Here is a 22,205-nt window from a genome sequence, read left to right as displayed (position 1 = left end):
CAATCCATTTTGACCCAGACATTGTATAAATGATTAAAGATTATTCATCTATTGTTTTACTTTAGCCCATTAATATAAATGACTTTGGGAGACATTAGGCAAAAACTTAATATTGCCTCCTTTCTTTGTACACTCTTATATTTAACCAAGAATTCAGTTCATAACCCCAATACTAGTTTTTAAAAATCTTCCGTTTTCCTTCAACATGGAAGGCTAAAAGTTTCAAAATCTGTGAAAGGGGCAGAACTAAGCTTGGCAGTACAGAAGTGTCTTGGTACTAGAGAAGGCCTCAAGATATGACACCATGGGAAGGTTTCACGCGGGTCTCAATTCATCACTGCCTCTCTCTGACTGGTCTTCAGGTCAATAAATGGCAGTGGAATATTGGAAAGAAAAGAATTCTGTGCTTCCTGCTTTTGGTTAGTAAGTAAAAAATATGAATCTTAGTTTCTGAAAATTTTGAAGAGTTGTTTCATATACACAGACTAGAAAGGCTCAAGTACCATAATTCTGTACATAGAGAAAACTGCAATATATACAAAAAAATAAAAGTCAGTGTAAGAGTGTTGAATGCTAAATGTACTTAGGAAAATACAGGGAAAATGTGTTCCTCAGGGAAAATGTGTTCCTGAAAAATAACATTGCTTTTTTTTTTTTTTTTTTTTTTGAAGTGCTTAAATTGTGGTTCTTCCCACTCACTGCCTCAATCTAAGATGACAAACAAAATTCTCATGCGAGGGGTCTAGGCCTGTAATTTTATTCGTATGTAATAATTTTGGAGGTCATTCTAGGTTGTATTTGTACTACATGTAAAAAATTAAATAGATAATTAATTCCAACTCCTATCTATTCAAATGAAGAAAATAATGCATAAATGAGAAAATTCAGTGATATTTAAATACATATGTATATATGTGTTATATATGTAATCTATGCATGTACTTTAGGAAGAATCATTTGAATATTTTATTAAATCTTAATATGTTACTATATAGATTAATATTTTTCTCAGAAATAAGCATACAACTGCACATTTTTTTTTAATTTAACATCTTTATTGGAGTATAATTGCTTTACAATGTTGTGTTAGTTTCTGCTGTATAACAAAGTGAATCAGCTCTATCCCCATATCCCCTCCCTCTTGTGTCTCCCTCCCACCCTCCCTATCCCACCCCTCTAGGTGGTCACAAAGCACCGAGCTGATCTCCCTGTGCTATGCGGCTGCTTCCCACTATCTGTTTTACATTTGGTAGTGTATATATGTCAGTGCTACTCTCTCACTTCGTCCCAGCTTAGCCTACCCCCTCCCCGTGTCCTCAAGTCCATTCTCTACGTCTGCATGTTTATTCCTGTCCTTCCCCTAGGTTCATCAGAACCTTTTTTTTTTTTTATTTTTAGATTCCATATGTATGTGACTGCACATTTTTGAAGCAACTGAGAGAAAACTGCCAATCTTTTAGTCCTAGGGAGTTAGAAATTTAAAAGAATATAAGCCTCCCTCACATGAATCCTTTGATTATAGTCGTCTGGAGGTACAGTACTTCAGATATCCATTTGAAGTTTGAATAGAGAAAACCAGACCCCACTTACATACTATGTTTTACATTCTTCTCAGTGCCAGCTACTCTTTCTTATTTGATCAAATTATTCCCTCGTTAAGGAATGTTATTCAATAAAGCAAGGGTTTGTGATGTTAAATCTATGAGAGACCAGTTAACCTGCATGGGAACAAATTGCACTAGAACTTTCACCAAGATATCTCACAAATGAGAGTGGAGAGCTGCAGAAAGGGTAAATGGATGGACACATACGCACCTCAGTATGCTGATCTCTGTATATGAAGAACAGCTTTTTTTTTTTTTTAGTTTTAGCAGCAGCAGGTGAAAAGAGGAATGTGTAGGCATCTTAAAGACGTAAAAGGGCTAGTTGGTATATGATCTGATAGTTAACAAGCTAACAGTAATGAAGTAGAAGGTCACTCACCTCTGTCAGGGGAATTTATACCCATGGTAGTTAGTATGAGAAAAATTGACATTTTGAATTTTTTCAATATCTCATGGTACAATAAGTACATGACCAGTTGTTCCTTTTAAACAGTTCAGCCAGATGCCCTTTGGTCACCTATCTTGATTTCCTTATTAACCACTCCAAACACTTTATCTTAGACCCACAAACCTGTAGGGCAACATCTTTGCAGACTTTTGCCACCTTATAATATGGAGAGGAAGTCATTTAGGTGAAAAATCATCACAGCATCATCATAGGTAAGTGATGATTGAATCCCGTGAAGAGGAGAGGAAAGAGACCAGGACGAAAGTGGCAAGAGGGAGAAGTGGGTAAAACATAGCACTGAGAAAAGAAAGAAAGCGTGAACACATCCAGAAGGGCACATAAGGGGGATTGTAGGGTAGGGATTTTGATATTTATGCGTCTGAGTCTTCTGTCTAGTGTATCTTAATTTCCTTTGTTACATTATGTATGTCTGATCCTAATCTTATTTTTGTAAAATGTCAGTAGAACCTTCAGAATTCATTGTATACAATTATAATTTATTCTTTATTATACTCAGTGAATTGTTATATGTAACCACAGTTGCATTTCCTCCTTATATGTATAATTTTATTACATTGTTATGTTTTATAATATGTGCAGACTCAAAATAAAGAACACAAATGACACCATCAAAATTTGATTATGAAAGATCATTTTCTTGACCTTTTTTTCACAAGAAGCTTAGGCACCCCACCCTTGTGGTTACGGTATTTACTGTGATTTAGTGAAGGGTGGGAAGGCAGACAAGGAAAGGCATAGAAAGTATACTGGACTCAAAATATTGTGCTGGTATTGTGTGGGATGTGAGGAGGTGGAAATATCCCTCCACTGTGACCATCCAGAAAGATTTTATGAGAACACTGCTTTACCTGTTTTTTTTTCTTGTGTGTAGTAGCTCTTAAGAGAAACAAACCAGTTAGTTGAGTGTTTGTCAACCCAACTACTATAGTCTCACAACGGCAGATAAGTAATCCTTTTTTGGAAAGACATCTGAAATGATCTAGGAAAGTTAATTCTTAGTAAACCAAAGAGTAGTCATCGCTTTTGCATGATAGTTGTAAACAATGTATCAGACTATCTTTCTAAATTGCCATGTTGTAAATTCAGCAAAAAGCATTTTACCGTATAATGTGCATTTTACCCTATATGCTCAAGATACATCCTTAGCCATACATAATAAAGATAGATATTGAGATGGAAATGAACGTAAAATGAGTATCAGCCCAACAACTTTTATATTTGAGAACGAGGGGAAGGGGAAGGAGGAAGAGAAAAAGAATGAAAGAAGAAAGTAGGGAAGGAACGAAGGCAGGAAAGAAGGAAGAAAGAGGTGTTTGCATGGTATTTGTTTTTCATGCAACCTGACATCTGTTCATTCGAGCTGTGGCTAGGTAGGAGAAACCCATGCCCATACACCCATTGAAAATATCAAGATGGTTAGTTCAAGATACAGACTTAGTAGAATCCAGGTGGCCTCATAGGCCAGGGTCAGACAGAGCATGTCCTCCTGCAACTCTTCCTCTGACCTCTTCATTCCATAGGGCTGTGGGGTTATTTTGACATTCTCTGTAAAACATGGAAACTAACTGGATCACTTGGGTTTCATTTTGCCCATAGGTATTTTTAATTCGGATTTATGCAAAAAGTCTCTGTTTCATAGTTTCACTTAAGGCCTCTCTGATTCTTAAAGCAAACTGCTGGCATGGCCTCATCACAGCCCAAAGAAACCAGTTGTTTAAGACTTTGATGTGTCTCTGAAATGTCCCAGCTCCCTGGAAAGCCCCTGTTCACATTCACAAGTTAGTTATTGTGCTGGTTGAAGGGATCTGGCTTTGAAATAGTGTGAAGGTAAAATTCCAAGTATTTTAAAATCCGAAGACATTTATAAGAAATTTATTAAATTTCTTTGAGATGGGATGCTGAAGATAAGTGTGATTTAACAACTCTAGAAAAATAATAACTGGATATTTTTCTTTTTCTAAAACCTTGAGTCAGGCCAGTTATGTCATAGCTTCTTCATAGTTTACGCTTTCTAAACATTCATTTCAAATGATACAGAATAATAATATTAACAGTCATACCAAGTAAAATATAGTGTTTTACATCTTTCAAAGTGTACTTAAAAGGCAATGCCTTGTTTGAATCTCTCTCTCAAAAAAAAAAAAAAAAGTCCTTTGTGGTAGGTGAGATGAGTATTATACTATGGCCATGTTACCTGCTTGTTTCTGTTAAGTAAATTTTTAACATCCCATGCAACTTGGAGCCAAGTACAGTGCCCATCCGCTGATTCTTTGTTTGCCTGTCCTCATAATCCAAAAGTATTAATTATGTTAATGGAAACTTACTAAAATTTTTCTTCAACCATTTGAACTCTTTCCCAAAGTAAATGTACCGAGAAAGATAATCATGTTTTTGAAGAAAAATGGTATTGAGATGTAAAAGGATACAACATTAATGAAATAAAATCAATTGTGATTGAGAATAGACATTTAATTAAACTTAAGTTAAATGAAAACTAACCTTAATATGTATCAACCATTTTTATTTTTTGTGCTCAAAGATTTTTTTTAAAAAAATACTGTTATGTAGTTGAAAAATTCCTATAATTATTCCTCAGTTTGTAATAGTTATTTGAGAGTAATGGAGAGGCCATGTTATTAGTTTAACCATGTTAAGTTTTCCTGTATCTTTTCCTTCCTGCTAGGAAAAGGAAGATGACAAATCAGACACTTCAAGTGTTCAGCAGCCGAAAAGCCCACAAGGTCTGAGTGACACAGGATATTCTTCTGACGGAATATCAAGTTCGCTTGGTGAAATTCCAAGTCTTATTCCCAGTGATGAAAAGGATTTGCTCAAGGGACTCAAAAAGGACTCCTTTTCACAAGAAAGCAGCCCATCCAGCCCCTCAGATTTGGCTAAGTTAGAAAGTATGGTCCTATCCATTTTGGAAGCTCAGGCAAGTACACTTGAAGAAAAGTCAGAAAAGAAAACAGAACCCCGTGAGGTTTCTCCTGAGCAGCCTAAGGACCAACAGAAAACTCAGAGTTTAGCCGAAATGCTGGAATCTACAGTTTCAGAGGAGCTTAAAGAGAGTCAAGAAGAAAAAGACACTGTTAAGAAAGAGAGCCAACAAGACATCCCTTCCAGAAAGGACCATGAAGAAAAGTCTGAATTTGTTGATGAGTTGGCTACAAGAAGGCAGCCTTATGATTCAATTGAAGACAGTAGCGAAAGTGAAAACTCACCTGTTCCACAAAGAAAACGGAGAACTAGTGTTGGTTCATCAAGCAGCGATGAATATAAACATGAAGATAGTCAAGGATCAGGTGAAGAGGAGGACTTCATTCGAAAGCAAATCATAGAAATGAGTGCTGATGAAGATGCTTCAGGTTCTGAAGATGATGAGTTCATTAGGAACCAGCTCAAAGAGATTAGTAGTAGTATTGAAAGCCAGAAGAAGGAAGAAACCAAAGGGAAGGGAAAAGGAACAGCAGGGAAACACAGGCGATTGACGCGAAAAAGTAGTTCAAGCTTTGATGATGATGCAGGGAGGCGCCATTCGTGGCATGATGAAGACGATGAGACCTTTGATGAAAGTCCTGAACTTAAATACAGAGAAACTAAAAGTCAGGAGAGTGAAGAACTTGTAGTTGCCGGAGGAGGAGGGCTACGTCGATTCAAAACGATTGAACTCAATAGCACTATCACAGATAAATATTCTGCAGAGACATCACAGAAAAAAACAGCTTTGTACTTTGATGAAGAGCCAGAATTAGAAATGGAAAGCTTGACAGACTCTCCGGAAGATCGGTCAAGGGGGGACGGATCTTCTAGTCTTCATGCTTCTAGCTTCACTCCTGGCACATCCCCTACATCAGTTTCGTCACTTGATGAGGACAGCGACAGTAGCCCGAGTCACAAAAAAGGAGAGAGCAAACAGCAACGCAAAGCTCGACACAGATCGCATGGCCCTCTTTTACCTACGATTGAAGATTCTTCAGAGGAAGAAGAATTGAGAGAGGAAGAAGAATTATTGAAGGAGCAAGAAAAGCAACGGGAATTAGAACAGCAGCAAAGGAAGAGTTCTAGTAAGAAATCAAAGAAAGACAAAGATGAACTTCGAGCTCAGAGAAGGAGGGAAAGACCAAAGACACCACCCAGTAATCTCTCTCCCATCGAAGATGCGTCTCCAACAGAAGAATTACGTCAGGCTGCAGAAATGGAGGAGCTCCATCGATCTTCTTGTTCTGAATATTCACCTAGCATAGAGTCAGACCCAGAAGGATTTGAAATAAGCCCAGAAAAGATAATCGAAGTACAAAAAGTTTATAAATTGCCCACAGCTGTGTCTTTATACTCACCGACAGATGAGCAATCTATTATGCAGAAAGAAGGTAGCCAAAAGGCATTAAAAAGCGCTGAGGAGATGTATGAAGAAATGATGCATAAAAGCCAGAAATATAAAGCTTTTCCAGCTGCAAGTGAACGAGACGAAATGTTTGAAAAAGAGCCTTTGTACGGTGGGATGTTAATAGAGGATTATATTTATGAATCTTTAGTAGAGGACACATACAATGGTTCCGTTGATGGCAGTCTGCTCACGAGGCAAGAAGAAGAAAATGGATTTTTACAGCAGAGAGGGAGAGAGCAAAAAATAAGACTTCCAGAACAGATTTATGAAGATCCCATGCAGAAAATTACAGACCTTCAGAAAGAGTTTTATGAGCTAGAAAGCTTACATGCTGTTTTGCCTCAAGAAGACATTGTTTCAAGCTCTTTTATCATCCCAGAAAGCCATGAGATTGTGGATCTGGGTAGTATGGTAACTTCTACCAGTGAAGAAAAGCAATTATTAGATGCTGATACTGCCTATGAAGAACTCATAAAAAGGCAACAGATGCAATTAACACCTGGATCCAGTCCCACCCAGCCCCCCATCAGGGATGATATGACAGAGTCTACTGTGGACTTTGACAGGGTGCCTGATGCATCTTTAACATCAAGTGTTCTCTCAGGAGCATCTCTTACAGATTCGACCAGCAGTGCAACACTGTCCATCCCAGATGTTAAAATAACCCAACATTTTTCAACAGAAGAAATTGACGATGAATATGTGACTGATTATACAAGAGAAATTCGAGAGATAATTGCTCATGAGTCACTGATTTTGACCTACTCTGAGCCTTCAGAAAGTGCTACATCTGCCCCACCCTCTGACACACCCTCTCTCACATCATCTGTTTCTTCAGTTTGTACCACAGATAGCTCCTCGCCCATTACTACCCTGGATAGCATAACCACAGTTTATACTGAGCCAGTGGACATTGTAACTAAATTTGAAGATTCTGAGGAAATTTCTTCATCAACATATTTCCCAGGCAGCATTATAGACTATCCAGAAGACATATCTTTAGATCGGACTACCATACCAGATGGTAGAACTAGTGCTGATCACATTGTGATTTCCTTATCTGATATGGAACCTTCTCTCATAGAATCTGTAGGAACTAAACTTGAGGAGCTAATTGCTGACACTATTTCTACTGACTTATCTGTATCTGAAAAAGACCCAGTGAAGAAAGCCAAGAAGGTAACAGGGGATGGAATTATTCTGGAAGTTTTGGAAGCTTACAGAGATACAAGGAAGGAGTCGGAGGCTGAACTAACAAAAATTAGCCCATCTGAAACTGTGTTTGATCAGACACCTTCTTCTCTAACAGCCATTCCAACGAAGGAGCAGATTTCAACTACATGCTTTTTATCTGAAGACGTTTTTGGTCAAGCAAAGCCTGCATCTCAGCTGCCATCTGGCACTCCTTCTATTTCCTGTCTTCCAACCAAAGCTCGTCCATTCCTTCGAAGTTCTTCTTTGGACACATCAGCCCAACCTCCTCCCCCTCCTCCTCCTCCTCCCCCACCCCCTCCTCCCCCTCCACCCCCTCCTCCTCCCCCACCTCTTCCTCCACCAACCTCACCTAAACCAGCTATTCATCCTAAAAAAAAGTTAACAGTTCCAGCTCCAGTGACTGCGACTACTGCAGCTACACCCCTAGTAGATTCTGTTACTACAGTAGAGACCACAGCTGCTCCAAGAAGTAATGGGTTACCTATAACAAAAATATGTACCACTGCACGTCCTCCTGTTCCACCTAAGCCATCTTCAGTTCCATCTGGACTTGTATTTACACATAGACCTGAGCCAAGCAAACCTCCAGTTGCCCCTAAACCAGCAATTCCTGAATCTCCAGTCACTACCGCAAAACCAACAGATACGCAGCCCAAACCAACAGGTCTGCCTATAACTTCAAATATGACATTAAATTTAGTGACTTCAGCAGATTATAAATTGCCTTCCCCTACCTCTCCGCTTTCCCCTCACTCTAACAAGTCCTCGCCAAGATTTTCCAAGTCCCTCATGGAAACTTATGTGGTTATCACACTGCCATCTGAACCTGGGACTCCAACAGATTCTTCAGGGAGTCAAGTTATTACCAGCTGGCCCTTGGGATCACCCCCCAAAGATCTGATTTCCATTGAGCCAGTATTTTCTGTAGTTCCTCCTATGACAGCTACAGAAATTTCAAGTTCTTCACAACAGAGCCTGTGCATCTCAGGAGCTTTGGAGACATTTTCTGCTATCCCTGTCACAACACTATCTTCATTTCAAGAACCCCCAACTTCGGTTACACAGTTTCTCCCAGCTGAAGTTTCCAAGGCTGAGTTTTCAACAGTGAAAAGTACAGTCACTAGTACTGGTCTCAGCAGTGTCTCTATATCCATTCCTCCAGAGCCTCTTGCTCTAGATCACCTCCATTTAGAGAAGCAACAGTATAAAGAAAAGGTCAAGTTGCAACTTGTTGGTGATGCTATTGATCTGCGTACAGTACCCAAAGTAGAAGTTAAAGTAACTGAAAAATGGATGGATCTTTCTGCTTCCATGATGGATGTGAAGAGGCAGACCACAGTAAGTGAAATGTATGGGAGACAAATTAGTGCTGTCCAGCCCTCTATTATAAATCTCAGTGCAACTTCATCAGGAGTGACTCCAGTATCCCTGATCACCGAGACAGTGACTGTTGTCACGTGCACAGCTACTGCAAGTTACACCACAGGCACAGAAAGCCTAGTGGGTCTAGAACATGCAACAGTAATGCCACTCCAGCTCACTACATCAAAGCATGTAGAGCCCCCATACAGGGTACCAAGTGGCCAGGCCTTTCCTACAGTTAGGGAGGAAGCACCAATAAACTTATCTTTAAGCACTTCTGTACACCCAATGACATCAGCTCTTACGAAACCCATTACTGCACCTCCTGTTGGTGTCACAAATGGATGGACTGATAGCACCACATCACAGGGCATCACTGATGGGGAAGTAGTGGATCTCAGTACCTCAAAGTCTCATAGAACTGTTGTAACAATGGATGAAGCTACTTCAAACGTGGTGACCAAAGTAATAAAAGATGATGAAAAACCTGTTGATCTGACTGCAGGAAGAAGAGCTGTGTGCTGTGATGTGGTTTATAAGTTACCTTTTGGAAGGAGCTGCATGGCACAGCAGCCTGCAACGACTCTTCCTGAGGATCGTTTTGGTTATAGGGATGATCACTATCAATATGATCGAGCGGGGCCATATGGTTATAGAGGGATTGGGGGAATGAAACCTTCCATGTCTGACACTAATTTAGCAGAAGCTGGACATTTTTTCTATAGAAGTAAGAATGCTTTTGATTATTCTGGAGGAACTGATGCAGCAGTAGATCTAACTTCAGGGAGAATTACTACAGGTCAGTATGATGTAGCAACAGACCTTTCCTTGAAATATCATTATGGTGTTCCTCATCTCATTTCAGGATGACAATGTGGTCCCTTTTGCAATTTTGTTACTTTTCATCTTTCTTTGGATGTTTTGGCAACATATTTTGGAGTACATGTGCGCTTTTGTTTCTTCATTTTTTTTTTGTTAATCTGTTCCACGCAAAGTCACCTGCATGTGCCTGCATGTTCAACATTGCTTTTATTCTGCACCTAGGTAGGTTAACCTGTGGATTTGCATGCAGTCCCGTTCATTATGTTCTTCAAGACTGAGTGGGCTTTCCAACCCCAAAAGCATCATTCGTTCTGGGAACTGGACTATAACTGTACCCTGTGTTTCAGGTGAGGTAATGGATTATTCAAGCAAGACTACAGGTCCCTATCCAGAAACACGACAAGTCATTTCAGGAGTTGGGATTAGTACTCCACAGTATTCCACAGCAAGAATGACTCCACCTCCAGGACCTCAGTATGGTGTGGGGAGTGTTTTGAGGTCATCTAATGGTGTTGTCTATTCTTCAGTAGCAACTCCAATTCCTTCCACATTTGCCATCACCACACAACCTGGCTCCATTTTCAGCAACACCATGAGGGATTTGTCTGGTGTGCACGCAGCTGACGCTGTGACTTCATTATCCGCCCTGCACCAGAGCCAGCCAATGCCTAGATCATATTTCTTGACAACAGGTGCATCTGTAACAGACATTGCAGTGACTGGTGTTGATATCAATGCCAGTTTGCAAACTATCACTATGGAAACTCTGACAGCTGAGACGATGGACTCAGTTCCCACTTTAACCACAGCGTCTGAAGTATTTTCTGAAGTGGTGGGAGAGGAAAGTGCGCTTTTAATCGTCCCCGAAGAAGATAAGCAACAACAGCAACTGGACTTGGAGCGTGAGCTCTTGGAACTGGAGAAAATTAAGCAGCAGCGTTTTGCTGAGGAATTAGAGTGGGAACGGCAGGAAATTCAAAGGTTCCGAGAACAGGAAAAGCTCATGGTTCAAAAAAAGCTGGAGGAGCTGCAGTCAATGAAGCAGCATCTCCTGTATCAGCAAGAAGAGGAGCGGCAAGCCCAGTTCATGATGAGACAGGAGACTTTAGCGCAGCAGCAGTTGCAGCTGGAGCATATCCAGCAGCTGCAGCAACAGCTTCACCAGCAGCTCGAGGAGCAAAAGATCCGCCAGATCTACCAGTATAACTATGACCCCTCTGGAACTGTTTCTCCACAAACCACTACAGAGCAGGCCATTCTGGAAGGTCAGTATGCTGCCCCAGAAGGTGGTCAGTTTTGGGCGGCCGAAGATACAACCACCACAGCCTCTGCCGTGGTGGCGATTGAAATACCACAAAGCCAAGGATGGTACACAGTTCAGTCGGATGGGGTTACTCAGTACATTGCCCCACCTGGCATCCTGAGTACTGTTTCAGAAATACCTCTGACAGACGTGGTTGTAAAAGAGGAGAAGCAACCCAAAAAGAGAAGTTCTGGAGCTAAAGTCCGTGGCCACTATGATGAGATGGGGGAAAATCTGGCAGATGATCCCCGCTGCTTTAAAAAGATAGTGGACAGTGGGGTACAAACTGACGATGAAGATGCAGCGGATCGGAGTTACGTGAGTAGGAGAAGGAGAACTAAAAAGAGTGTCGATACAAGCGTCCAAACGGATGATGAAGATCAGGATGAATGGGATATGCCTACTAGATCAAGGAGAAAAGCTCGCGTAGGGAAATACGGTGACAGCGCTACAGAGGCAGACAAGGCCAAACTCCTTTCCAAAGTCTCCAGTATAGCAGTTCAAACAGTAGCAGAGATATCTGTGCAAACTGAACCAGTCGGAACCATAAGAACGCCTTCGATACGGGCACGCGTGGATGCCAAGGTAGAAATAATTAAACACATTTCAGCACCAGAAAAGACTTCCAAAGGGGGCAGTTTAGGATGTCAAACAGAAGCAGATTCAGACACACAAAGTCCTCAATATCTGGGTGCCACATCTCCACCCAAAGACAAGAAACGCCCAACACCTTTAGAGATCGGTTATTCATCTCACCTTCGGGCAGATTCCACATTACAGCTGGCTCCTTCCCCACCCAAATCTCCAAAAGTCCTTTATTCACCCATCTCACCACTTTCACCAGGCAAAGCCTTAGAATCAGCCTTTGTACCTTATGAGAAACCCCTCCCTGATGATGTAAGTCCACAAAAAGTACTGCACCCCGATATGGCTAAAGTTCCCCCAGCAAGTCCTAAGACAGCCAAGATGATGCAACGCTCCATGTCTGACCCCAAGCCTCTGAGTCCAACAGCAGACGAAAGTTCCAGGGCTCCTTTTCAGTATACCGAGGGCTACACGGTAAGAGTGCTTCTTTTCAGTTAGAAGACAATGGATGAGTTGATGTTAACTGTGTGGTTGCAGACTTTAGGAGGCAGTAAAGGCTCCTGGTGCCTAATTCTAAATTTCAGTGAGGACTATTTCATTAGAAATTTGGGGGAAAAGATAGAAAAGTATACATCCATGTAGAAATACCACAAAAAGACCATATTATGTGAGACAAAAATGAGAGAGAAGGTTATTATTTTATGATGTAATGAGATTGAAATTTTGTTCTAATCTTGAAATCTCCCAAGTGTCAATTGTAGACTGATTTTGGTGAGTACAATTAATATTCATGTTCAAGTATGATGGAATAAGCATTGAACATAAATAGATAAGGCAAAGGATAACCAAACGTTTAAACCCGTGAATACTGGAATTCTTTAGTGGGAAGATCTGTGGAGATCATTTAATCAGTCTATTCTGCCTTCCTCCAGAATGTTAACCTTTGTTGCTCCAGAGAGAGCATTTCTAGAGCAGAAAGTGTAAAATAATCTTCATAGTTCATCCATGCTTATTTTGTTCCTGGAAACTTTCTTAATCTACCTCAGATAAGCCTTAGTCCTAGTTCTTACAGAGGAAAAATTAATTTTTATGTTCCTTTGAATAATAGAGTTTAATTATTTAAAAATATGCTTCAAAGGGAAAAGAACATATAGGTATGTTGGACACATTGGTGAAGATCTCTATAGCTGAAAATAAGAAATGTTAATAATCAGGTATAGAAGAAGGTGTATCCTACTTAAAGAAAACCTAATATATAATTCTTTAGAAGGTTATTGATAAATCTGATAGTTCTATTTAAAACTAGATTTATGTTCAGATTAAGAGTTCCCCCAATGCACTGGTTTCTGAACTCTAGATCTTCAAACCCCGAAGCGTCTAAATAGGTTTTTCTGAGATATCACTCTGTTGCCAGCAACCCATATACATTAAACATTGGCTGGGGGCTGAAAAATATGTCACTATATGTAACTGTAAGTCAATTTTTAGGTATATAGGCATATTGATAGTCATATTAATTAAAAATTCTTACAAGTTTTCTAGTTTCGTGGGGGCATTTTGTTATTATGGACTTTCTCAAACAGTGTGTAACTGTCTTCATGTGGGGGACAGGTCATAACTGTTTTAAGTCAGGGAACCACTGGTGCACTGAGATTTCATTCAGTTTACAGAGATTTGTTTTAATGTATAACTGTTTCTAGAATTAAATATATTGCAAGAAATATTTTTAACTCGGCTATAATGTATAGGTATCTATTTTTACAGCTGTGCCCTATGAACTCATCCGAAGAGTTACTTGGAAATCTTTGAAAATACATTTTTAAACAGTATTTTAAAGTTATATTCAAGGCTTCTGTCATTAGAAAGAACAGGCTTTTCCACTTGGTGTATTCATCATTTACTTAACGTATGGCCCTATACCCTTAATTCAAATGAGCTCTGGGATAGAAGAGATTCAGGTGTCAATATTTTTTCCTCGCAGTATTCACTTTGGATTTAGAAGTACAAAATGAAAGATACAGTGGGTTGTATAAGTTTTATTATTGATTGTACCAGCGATACTGATTACCTGTCTAATCGTAAAAGAAGTTGAACAGAATTACCAAGTAATACTCTGAGCCTGAAAAATCCTAAGTGTATTGAGCCTTGGAGCACAATCCAGTAGTTCCTTTTTCTAATTGGTCACACTCAGTGCATACTTTAATATGGAATAATTGTATACAGACTCAAAAATACTGTTTTATTGCACACACAAGGTAGACCATTTTATATACAGGCAATGTTTTTAGCACTTAAGATACTCTGATTCTAAGATGTGAATTTTTAAATTTATTTCTTGGCAAATTTCTAAACACTCTTTGAGTGTTTTAAACTAAAACGAGTTTCTCAGTTATAAGCATGAATTACTAAATGTTAGTTGTACTGAAAAGAATAACCTAAGTGATATTCATAGTGTTGTGAGTTTAAGTTTAGCTCAGTAATTTCCATATCATTAGTTTTCTCACACCAATAAAATTGAAAAAAAAATTACACCATCCAGTTCGACATAGTAACACCTGTAATTCAGCATGAAAGATCAGTTTTATATTATACGAGATTCTATAGTAACTTCTCTTCCTGGAAGTTCCAGGAAATGTTTCAAAGAGGAAGTTCTGAAACAGGAAGGTGAGATCTCTGTTGGACCATGAAGAGAAAAATGGAGGTTATTCTAAATAGAGGAAACAGATGTGCAAAAATGGAGGTCATTCTAAATACAGAAAACAGATGTGCAAAGGTTCAGACTGGTGAACAGACATAAAGCAAGGAGAAGGAGGAAGTGGTTTACTATAAATGAAACTGGAAAGATAAGGAAGGAATAGGTCCCAGGGGATCTGATTTGCTGACTGCAAGTTTGGATTACTTCCCTCGGCTGTGGGGAGCTTAGACCAAGCCACCATCATTTTTTGTTTACCCTGTGCCCTAGCCCGTGGACCTCACCACGCTTGCCTTCCTTACAGTCTATTTTCTGAACTGCACCTAGGGTGATTTTCTAAAGTGTACATCAGATTTTGTCACACACTCTCCAGTAGATTCTCAACAGATTCATGAGAATACATTAGAAATTTCTTAACAAGGACCCATGTGATCCCGACTCACAACTTCATTGGTCACTCCTACATTTACCCCCCTTCTCGCTCTGCTCCAACCACTGACCTTGCCTTTCTTTGGATGTGCCAACCTCATCCCCACCCAGGACCCCTGTTGGGATCTCTCTCTCCCCAGATCTTTGCCTGGCTCGCTCATGTGTACAGGTTTCTGCTTAAATTTCACTTCCACAAAGAAACTCTCCTTACCTCACTCTCTAAATGTCTATCAGCATGAATCCCTGCACCCTCTAAATTTGTGTATATTACTTATTAATATATATTTAATCAAATATCATCTTCCTTATCCAGTAGATCATAACCTCTGCAAGATCAGGAAAATCTTACTTTGTTTGCCTCTGTAGTCCCAAGAGCCTAGAACAGCACCTGGCACAAAGCAGACCTTCAGTATTTATTGAATAAATTTATTAAAGGAAGGATTATAAGCATAGAAACAATGGGTTAAGACATGCATTAAAAGACTCTGGCTGCTTACCTTTTCATTGCCACAATCTAGACCCATCCTAGCAAGTCCTGTTGATAATCTAAACTGATACCTCCTTTGCTTAAAGTGTCAGTTCCACTTTGTTTATTTTTATATATTGGGTTGGCCAAAAAGTTCATCCGGGTTTTTCTGTAAGATGTTATGGAATAGATACTTGAAACAACTGAGCACAAGTTAAATAGCATTTAGCTATTAGTCCAACCACCTTACAGATGAGGAGCAAAGCCCAGAGTAGGCTAGTGCCTTTATCATGGTTCTTTAATAAACCAGTAACCTGGCCAGGGTTCAAATGTTAAACTTGGCACCTGACAGTTATTCTTTATTAGTCTCTTCTGAGGCTTATGGGACATTTTCTGATTCTTCTTGCTAATTCAGTACCATGCTTGTTGTCTTTTTATCTTGTCATTTCCTCTGCTCTCCCAAAAAATCCAATTTAAATCCCCATCAGGTTTATTCATTTTTTAACTTATTCTTGCTTACATTCACTCATTATCTCATTCATCCATTCATTGCTCTTTTCCAGACACTGTGGTAACATACAGGATGAGGCAGAGTTCATGCTTGACCTCCCACCACTGGGATCATTTTGTTCTTCTTGCCCAAGTATCGTATTTGTTTGCTAGGGCTCTCGTAACAAAGTACCGCAAACTAGGTAGCTTAAACCACAAAAATGTATTGTGACAGTTCTAGAGGCCAGAAGTCCAAAATCAAGGTGTGAGCAGAGTTGGTTCTTTCTGAGGGCTGTTGCAGGCCTCTCTCGTAGCTTCTGCTAGCCTCCGGTGTTCCTTGGCTTGTAGTTGGTGGTCTCCCTGTGTCTCTTTACATTGTTTTCCCTCTCTGTGTGTCTGTCTCTATGTCCAAAGTTCCCCTCTTTGTAAGGACACCCGTCCCATTGATTAGGTTAACACTGAAGACCTGAACTTGATTACCTGTAAAGATCCTGTGTCTGAGTAGTTTCACATTCTGAGGTACTAAGGATCAGGACTTCCAACAAACTTTTTTTTTTTTTTTAACCCATAACACACATGAAAGCACTATATTGCCCTTTTTGTTTGTTCATAGGCAAATGTAGACTGTTTTTATGGTTTGTTGCTTTGTCTGCATTTGGTCCTCTTTCCATACTCAGTTACTTTTTTCTTAGTAACTATCTCACAAGCTTTTTGGAGAGCTTTCATTATTACAAAGTTCTTCCATATGGGTAAAATCTCTCTTCCTGGAGTTTCCAAACATTTGTCTTAATTCTGCAACTTTAAACATCAGAGATTTAAATTTATTCCATTCGTACTCTATAGGAATACAACTAGTTGAGATCCTTTAACTCTGATAGAGTTTTTCCATCATGGAACTGTGGTTACACCTTTGACATACAAATTTCAAGGCAGGAGTCTATATCATCTGGTTAGTCTTTCACTGACACTTTGAGTTCATGCTTAGCCCTAAGATATCACATAGATTTAATTGGTTAAATTAGCACTAATTAACATAAAATCATAAAATAATAGAGTGGGCATAACTGGTGCAGGGAGTTATCTGAGATCATTTTATTGAGTTATGTAATATTCCCCCGTGTCTGTAAGAGGTGAGCTGTATCTCTTTTCTAGACCTTATCACTCTGGTATCAAAGTCACAGCCCCAAAGCCAAATTCTATTTTTGACAACTTCATATAACCAAACACTTTTATCTTGTGGTCTGCTTCCTTTTACAAACAGAAAATTTTAACTCTGAGTAAAGATGGAAAAAAATTACCACCTTTTTACTTGAGTTCTTCTGATTGCTCCCCATGAAAATTCCCAAGAGATACAACTAAAGTAAATTTAGAATTTATTCCTTCCCATGGGGTTGAGCTTGCTACTTAGATACCACTTGAAAATAATGTATTGTCATCATGATTTAGAAAAAGCACAGAAAGAAATAAGCTTTGTAATGAAAAAATGGTATGCACATAGATTTTTTTCTAACTTTCATCAGTGGAATTCTTCAATTAAAATGTTTTATGGAAGTCAAATAATTAAAAATGAGTGGACACTAGTGGAGAGTGATCAAATCATCTGTAATGATTGAATGATAGTAACACAACCTTCCCATCACTAAGTCTGGCAATTGTAGATATCCAGTTAATTCCCTTTCCTCACAGGGGTACATTTGGCAGTTTCTGTATTTCCTCAGCAGAAATTTGCTGACTGTCATTAAAGAGCTTTACCTTATGAGTTAGTAGAAAAAATTTTCAAATCTCGTAACTGTGTGCCTTTCATGGTCTATGAAATATATAATGGTGCTTCTCTAGAAATTTTAGATTCCTGTTCTTTATAACCATTTTAAAGTTATTCTTTTAGGTAATAAGGCCTTTATTGACTGACCAAATGAAAACCACCCACCTTTCTAACACTCTGTCCTTATGCTCTTCTTGAACTTTCTCCATATCACATATTATTATCGAAAGTACTATGTCTGTTCCTTTATAATTTCATGTATTGTCTTTCTTCCCCAACCAGAACTTATGGGTGAGGATTTTTGTTAATTATATTCACTGCTATATCCCCAGTGCCCAGAACAATGCCTGGTTCACAGTAGGTTCTCTATAGCAATAAATTAATTTGATGAATTAGTGAACCGACCGCTTTCTCCACTAAACTGCTTTTAATTTGGGGGTGATTCACCAATTCCTTGCTCCCACCTAAAACAAAAAATAGAAACAAAGCAAAACAAATAAATAAAATCTTATTCATTCTCCGTACTACACTTCTTGTGTAGTTCAGGGTTACAGTTTTTCCTTCTGCTTTCCCCTGTGTTTTTCTTCTTTTGCTGAATGGATGATAAACACTTTCTCAAATTTATTTCAGTCCAGTATTTTTGTGTGTGTCTGTGGATTACCTCGAGCATCACACCTATGAAACTTTCATAAACCAGAGCACCAAAACATGTTCCTCAGGCTCTTTTTCTTTCTTTTACACAATGAAACTGTTTACATCATGACCCCAGATGATCACGAACGTTGAGAAAGGAGGTTAAACTCACTCTTTTTGCAAAGTATAACTTCCTTGTTCCCACTCCCCTCTGCCTATAGAACTCATTTTGTACAGCTCTTCGGAGCTTCTTTCTATCTGCTAGATTGGATGCTACCTGACTCAAGTGGATTTTTGCTCAAATAAATTGTTAAAATATTTAAAAAAAAAAAAAAAAAAGGAGGTAATGTAGCATGTTCTCTACAAAATCAGGAGAGAATGTCATTGCCATTGGAAGAAATAGCAGTGTAAATTCAAAGGATTTGTTTGGAGCTAGATTTATCATTCCAAGATTTATCTGTCTTTAAAAAAAAAAAGCAATGATTTTTTTCTATCAAAAGAAATAGCACTTTTTATCAATAATTATACATGCCACTTTTTTGCACTAAAATAAGCTACATTTAAAATGTTGTCACCTCTGTCTGGTCTTAAAATTACATAAACTGCCAAGTGTTAAAACTGTTTTTCCTGCCCTTAGACTTGTTGAACAATTTTAGAGCTCTTTTAGTAATAGACAAACTCCTTATTAAAATATTTTTGTTCTAGAGTTTAAGCCAGGATCCTATTGCAAAGCAGATGGTATTCATGAGCTGATTTTTACAAGAATGTGTTTTGCTTCACTGATTGCTGTTTTGATAGCTATTTTTAAGATTTTTAGAACCCTTTAATGTCTATTTCTGAGAGTAATTTCCATAACCTAAATTGAGAAATTTTATTTCTGTCAATTTTATTTCTGTCAGAATGTACAGATTTAAGAAATAATGACCGTGGTAACCAAGTGTGATTTGAAGAATAATATTTTTTAGGGGTTGGTTTTCATTACTGTCTTTGGAAAGCAACATAAGAAACCAGTCCATTAAAACTGACTTTGATGAAATAAGCTGTTTTATAATGGTAATATTTACATATATGAGAGAAAAAGTATTCATATATTAAAGACTGGCTTTCTAAATAGCTGAGGCCTCATTTTTTCCTATAGCTTTTACACCCTCTTCATTGCTAGTACACTTTTCTTATCATATTTCTTCTTTATGATTAAAATCTTGGATATTATTATTATATATTATTATAATATATTATAAAATAGGAAATAGTATGTTAAAGTGTTTTTCAAAATAAATGGCAGTAAAATAATAATTTATGGTAATTATTATTAGGGTCTGATAAAAATCAAAATGAATGTATACATGTAGACAAATGTCAGTGAAAACCAGAAATTTTTTAAATTGATCTCAGCAATTTAGTGTTCAGTAGTTAACCTTTGCTATTTCATTGTAATCAGTATCTAAGGATTAATTTCAAAACAAACCTTTTCAGACTGAAGGGGAAAAAAATCAGATTATTTGTGTTATTTTTTCTTAACATCTACATTTCAAACTATGCCAATAAACATAATTATAAGAAACAGACGTATGTTCCTAATGTTCAGTGAAAGACCTTTGCTGAAAATGTAATGCTAAATATTAGGAAATACTAGTTTAACACAGGGGAGTTCTGAATTAATAGAGCATTGATTATTACTGACCCAGTTTAAAAACACTGAGCATCATTTAACAGTTATTAGCTTCCTAAGTATTTTATCATAATATTCTTAATTCAGTACACTACCTGTTTTGAACAGTTGTGCAGTTTAAAACTGACTCTACATAAAGCTACCTACATATTCTCGAAAATACATCCCCTCCCAAGAAACAGACATGCACTTTTGTATATTTGTTTATGTTTTTTAGAACTACTACTTATTTAGGATTCTATAATCTGCCACATGTGCTATTACTGAAATAAAATAACAAGCAACTAAAATGATTGTGATATAAAAATTTGGAAAAGTTTTGAGGTATAATGTACATAGTGGCATCAAAATGTATTCCAATAGTTGCTTTACTTTTTCTTATCACTATGTTCAACATAAAAATACATGTTTGTAATAGACATATATGCCTATACATATACATCTATACATAAGCTAGTTAATACTTTTATAGCCTTATATAACTAATAAAATAGTTTCAAATTCAGTTGCTTGGTAGAGATCCAAACCATTTCTTTTCTGTAGGTTTTATATTTATTTTATTCCATATTTTAAAGATGAGAAATCTGAAGTCCAGGTCAGTGTTCTTTGCACCTCCATACCCACCCAACATTAATTCCATTTGTAGCAAATGAATTTCTTCTACTTAACAGGATTTTCTTTTTGGTCCTCTTCTGTATCTTGACTTATGCGTAGAGTTTGAATTAGGAAAGCACCAGAACAAGTATAGTGAGGTAAATTGAGCCTTAAATGAACTGGCTAAATAAACTGAGGTAACTTAGTCTAAAGCTTTAAACAACAAACGGAATTTTTATCTATTTTTTTTTCTCCTTAAGAACAGTTTGCTAGAGATTCAAATTAAAACAGTTGAGAAAAGAGATGGTTGAACACAATGTAAGAAATCTTTAAGCTAAATTATAGAACTGCTATCTCTATTTTTTTTTTCGGTTGAAAAAATTTTTTAAGATGACAAAAGCTTAACTTTGTGAAGAACAGTAAATAACCCCTATGAGGGAGTAAACAGTAACATTAGGAGAGTTGAAGCTAAAAGTGATTATACTCATCCTCTCTCCTCCTCCTTCCTCAAGTGAATGAAAAAGATATATACGAAAATTGTTTGGGCTCACTGATAAACCATTTTAACTACATAAGTAAATTGCTCTTAATAAGTTGGACCACATTTTAATTTCTGACCTGTTGGGTAGTATATTTTAACATGACAGGGACAAGACAAGTCTCCAGTGTTTTTTCTGATAAAACTCAACCCTAATCACAGAGCTCAGTCTCCGGGCATAGAGGCTACTTTTATGGGTTAGCCATTTACTTTTTAGAAGGTCGAGCTGAAATCACTGTTTAAAGTACTAATTAGCACTAATCGTAGAGAGTTTCAGGATACTTCATGAAAGACCCGACATCATGACATTTCTCCTTTTGACATTAATAAATGTGCATGAATTTCTTCAGTGTGTCATAGGTATTAAAATGATAGTAATGTTTCTAATAAAACAATGTTATTGTGTTTAGAAAAAGCTTCTTTGCGGTGCTTTCAACCAGTTCTTCCATTTATGGCATGAGCTGATGCCTGTAAACGCTCACTCAAATGCACTGCAGTCAGTAAGCTCAGGTTTCATTAATTATCCATTTGGAAAATCATCTAATCACCCGTCAAAGTACACCTCTGTTCTCATGTAACTGAATTTATAGAATTAAGAATTGAAAACTTAACCTCTTAAAATAACATTTAGAAAAAATATTGTTGTATTTACATAAGTCCATGTATGAGCTTTATCATCTTAGAAGGCCAAAAAAAATATTTCTTGCCACTTAATTTAATTGCCATCCTTTATCAGTTTTTAATAGCACTGTCTTCTAAAGAACCAGATGGTTCTCCAGTTTATATGGAAGAAGGGCCATGGTCCTACTTGCCCAAGGAAATTTTGTTGTTTAATTTAACTTGGGGGAAGCTATTCATGTGATTTAGGTTTATGAAAAAGAACTATTTTTATTTAGTGCACACATGTAGGTCAAAGCAGCTCGGAAGTATTTTAATGTCATGTTCCACGGTTTTATAGGCCAGAGGATAATAAATCAATGAGAAAGGAACAAAAAACAATAATAGAGATTCCTGTGATTTTGTGGTTAGGCATTTCAAGAGTCTAAACATAAAATATCTTTATTATCTCAAGATAACTTAGTAAAGACTGTGCCACTACTAAAAGGTCATGATGTTTCTCATGGCTTTAGATAAGTGGTTATTGAATCATTCCCCAAATTGCTAATGATCTGAAGCGCTG

General features: G+C 37.7%; 1 protein-coding gene across 1 annotated transcript in view; it reads left to right on the top strand.

The window, feature by feature from the left end:
- The window catches only part of PCLO (piccolo presynaptic cytomatrix protein), a 369,605-nt gene that overhangs the window by 193,413 nt on the left and 153,987 nt on the right, over positions 1-22,205 (top strand). The window contains exons 5-6 of the mRNA XM_082472536.1: positions 4,757-9,839; positions 10,210-12,224. Coding sequence (XP_082328662.1) covers positions 4,757-9,839; positions 10,210-12,224 — 7,098 coding nt within the window. The remainder of the gene's footprint in view (positions 1-4,756; positions 9,840-10,209; positions 12,225-22,205) is intronic.

Source organism: Balaenoptera physalus (assembly GCF_965194825.1).
Source record: "Balaenoptera physalus genome assembly, chromosome: 8".
In the NCBI taxonomy this organism is placed as follows: Eukaryota; Metazoa; Chordata; class Mammalia; order Artiodactyla; family Balaenopteridae; genus Balaenoptera; species Balaenoptera physalus.
This window is presented reverse-complemented; position numbering and strand designations above follow the sequence as displayed.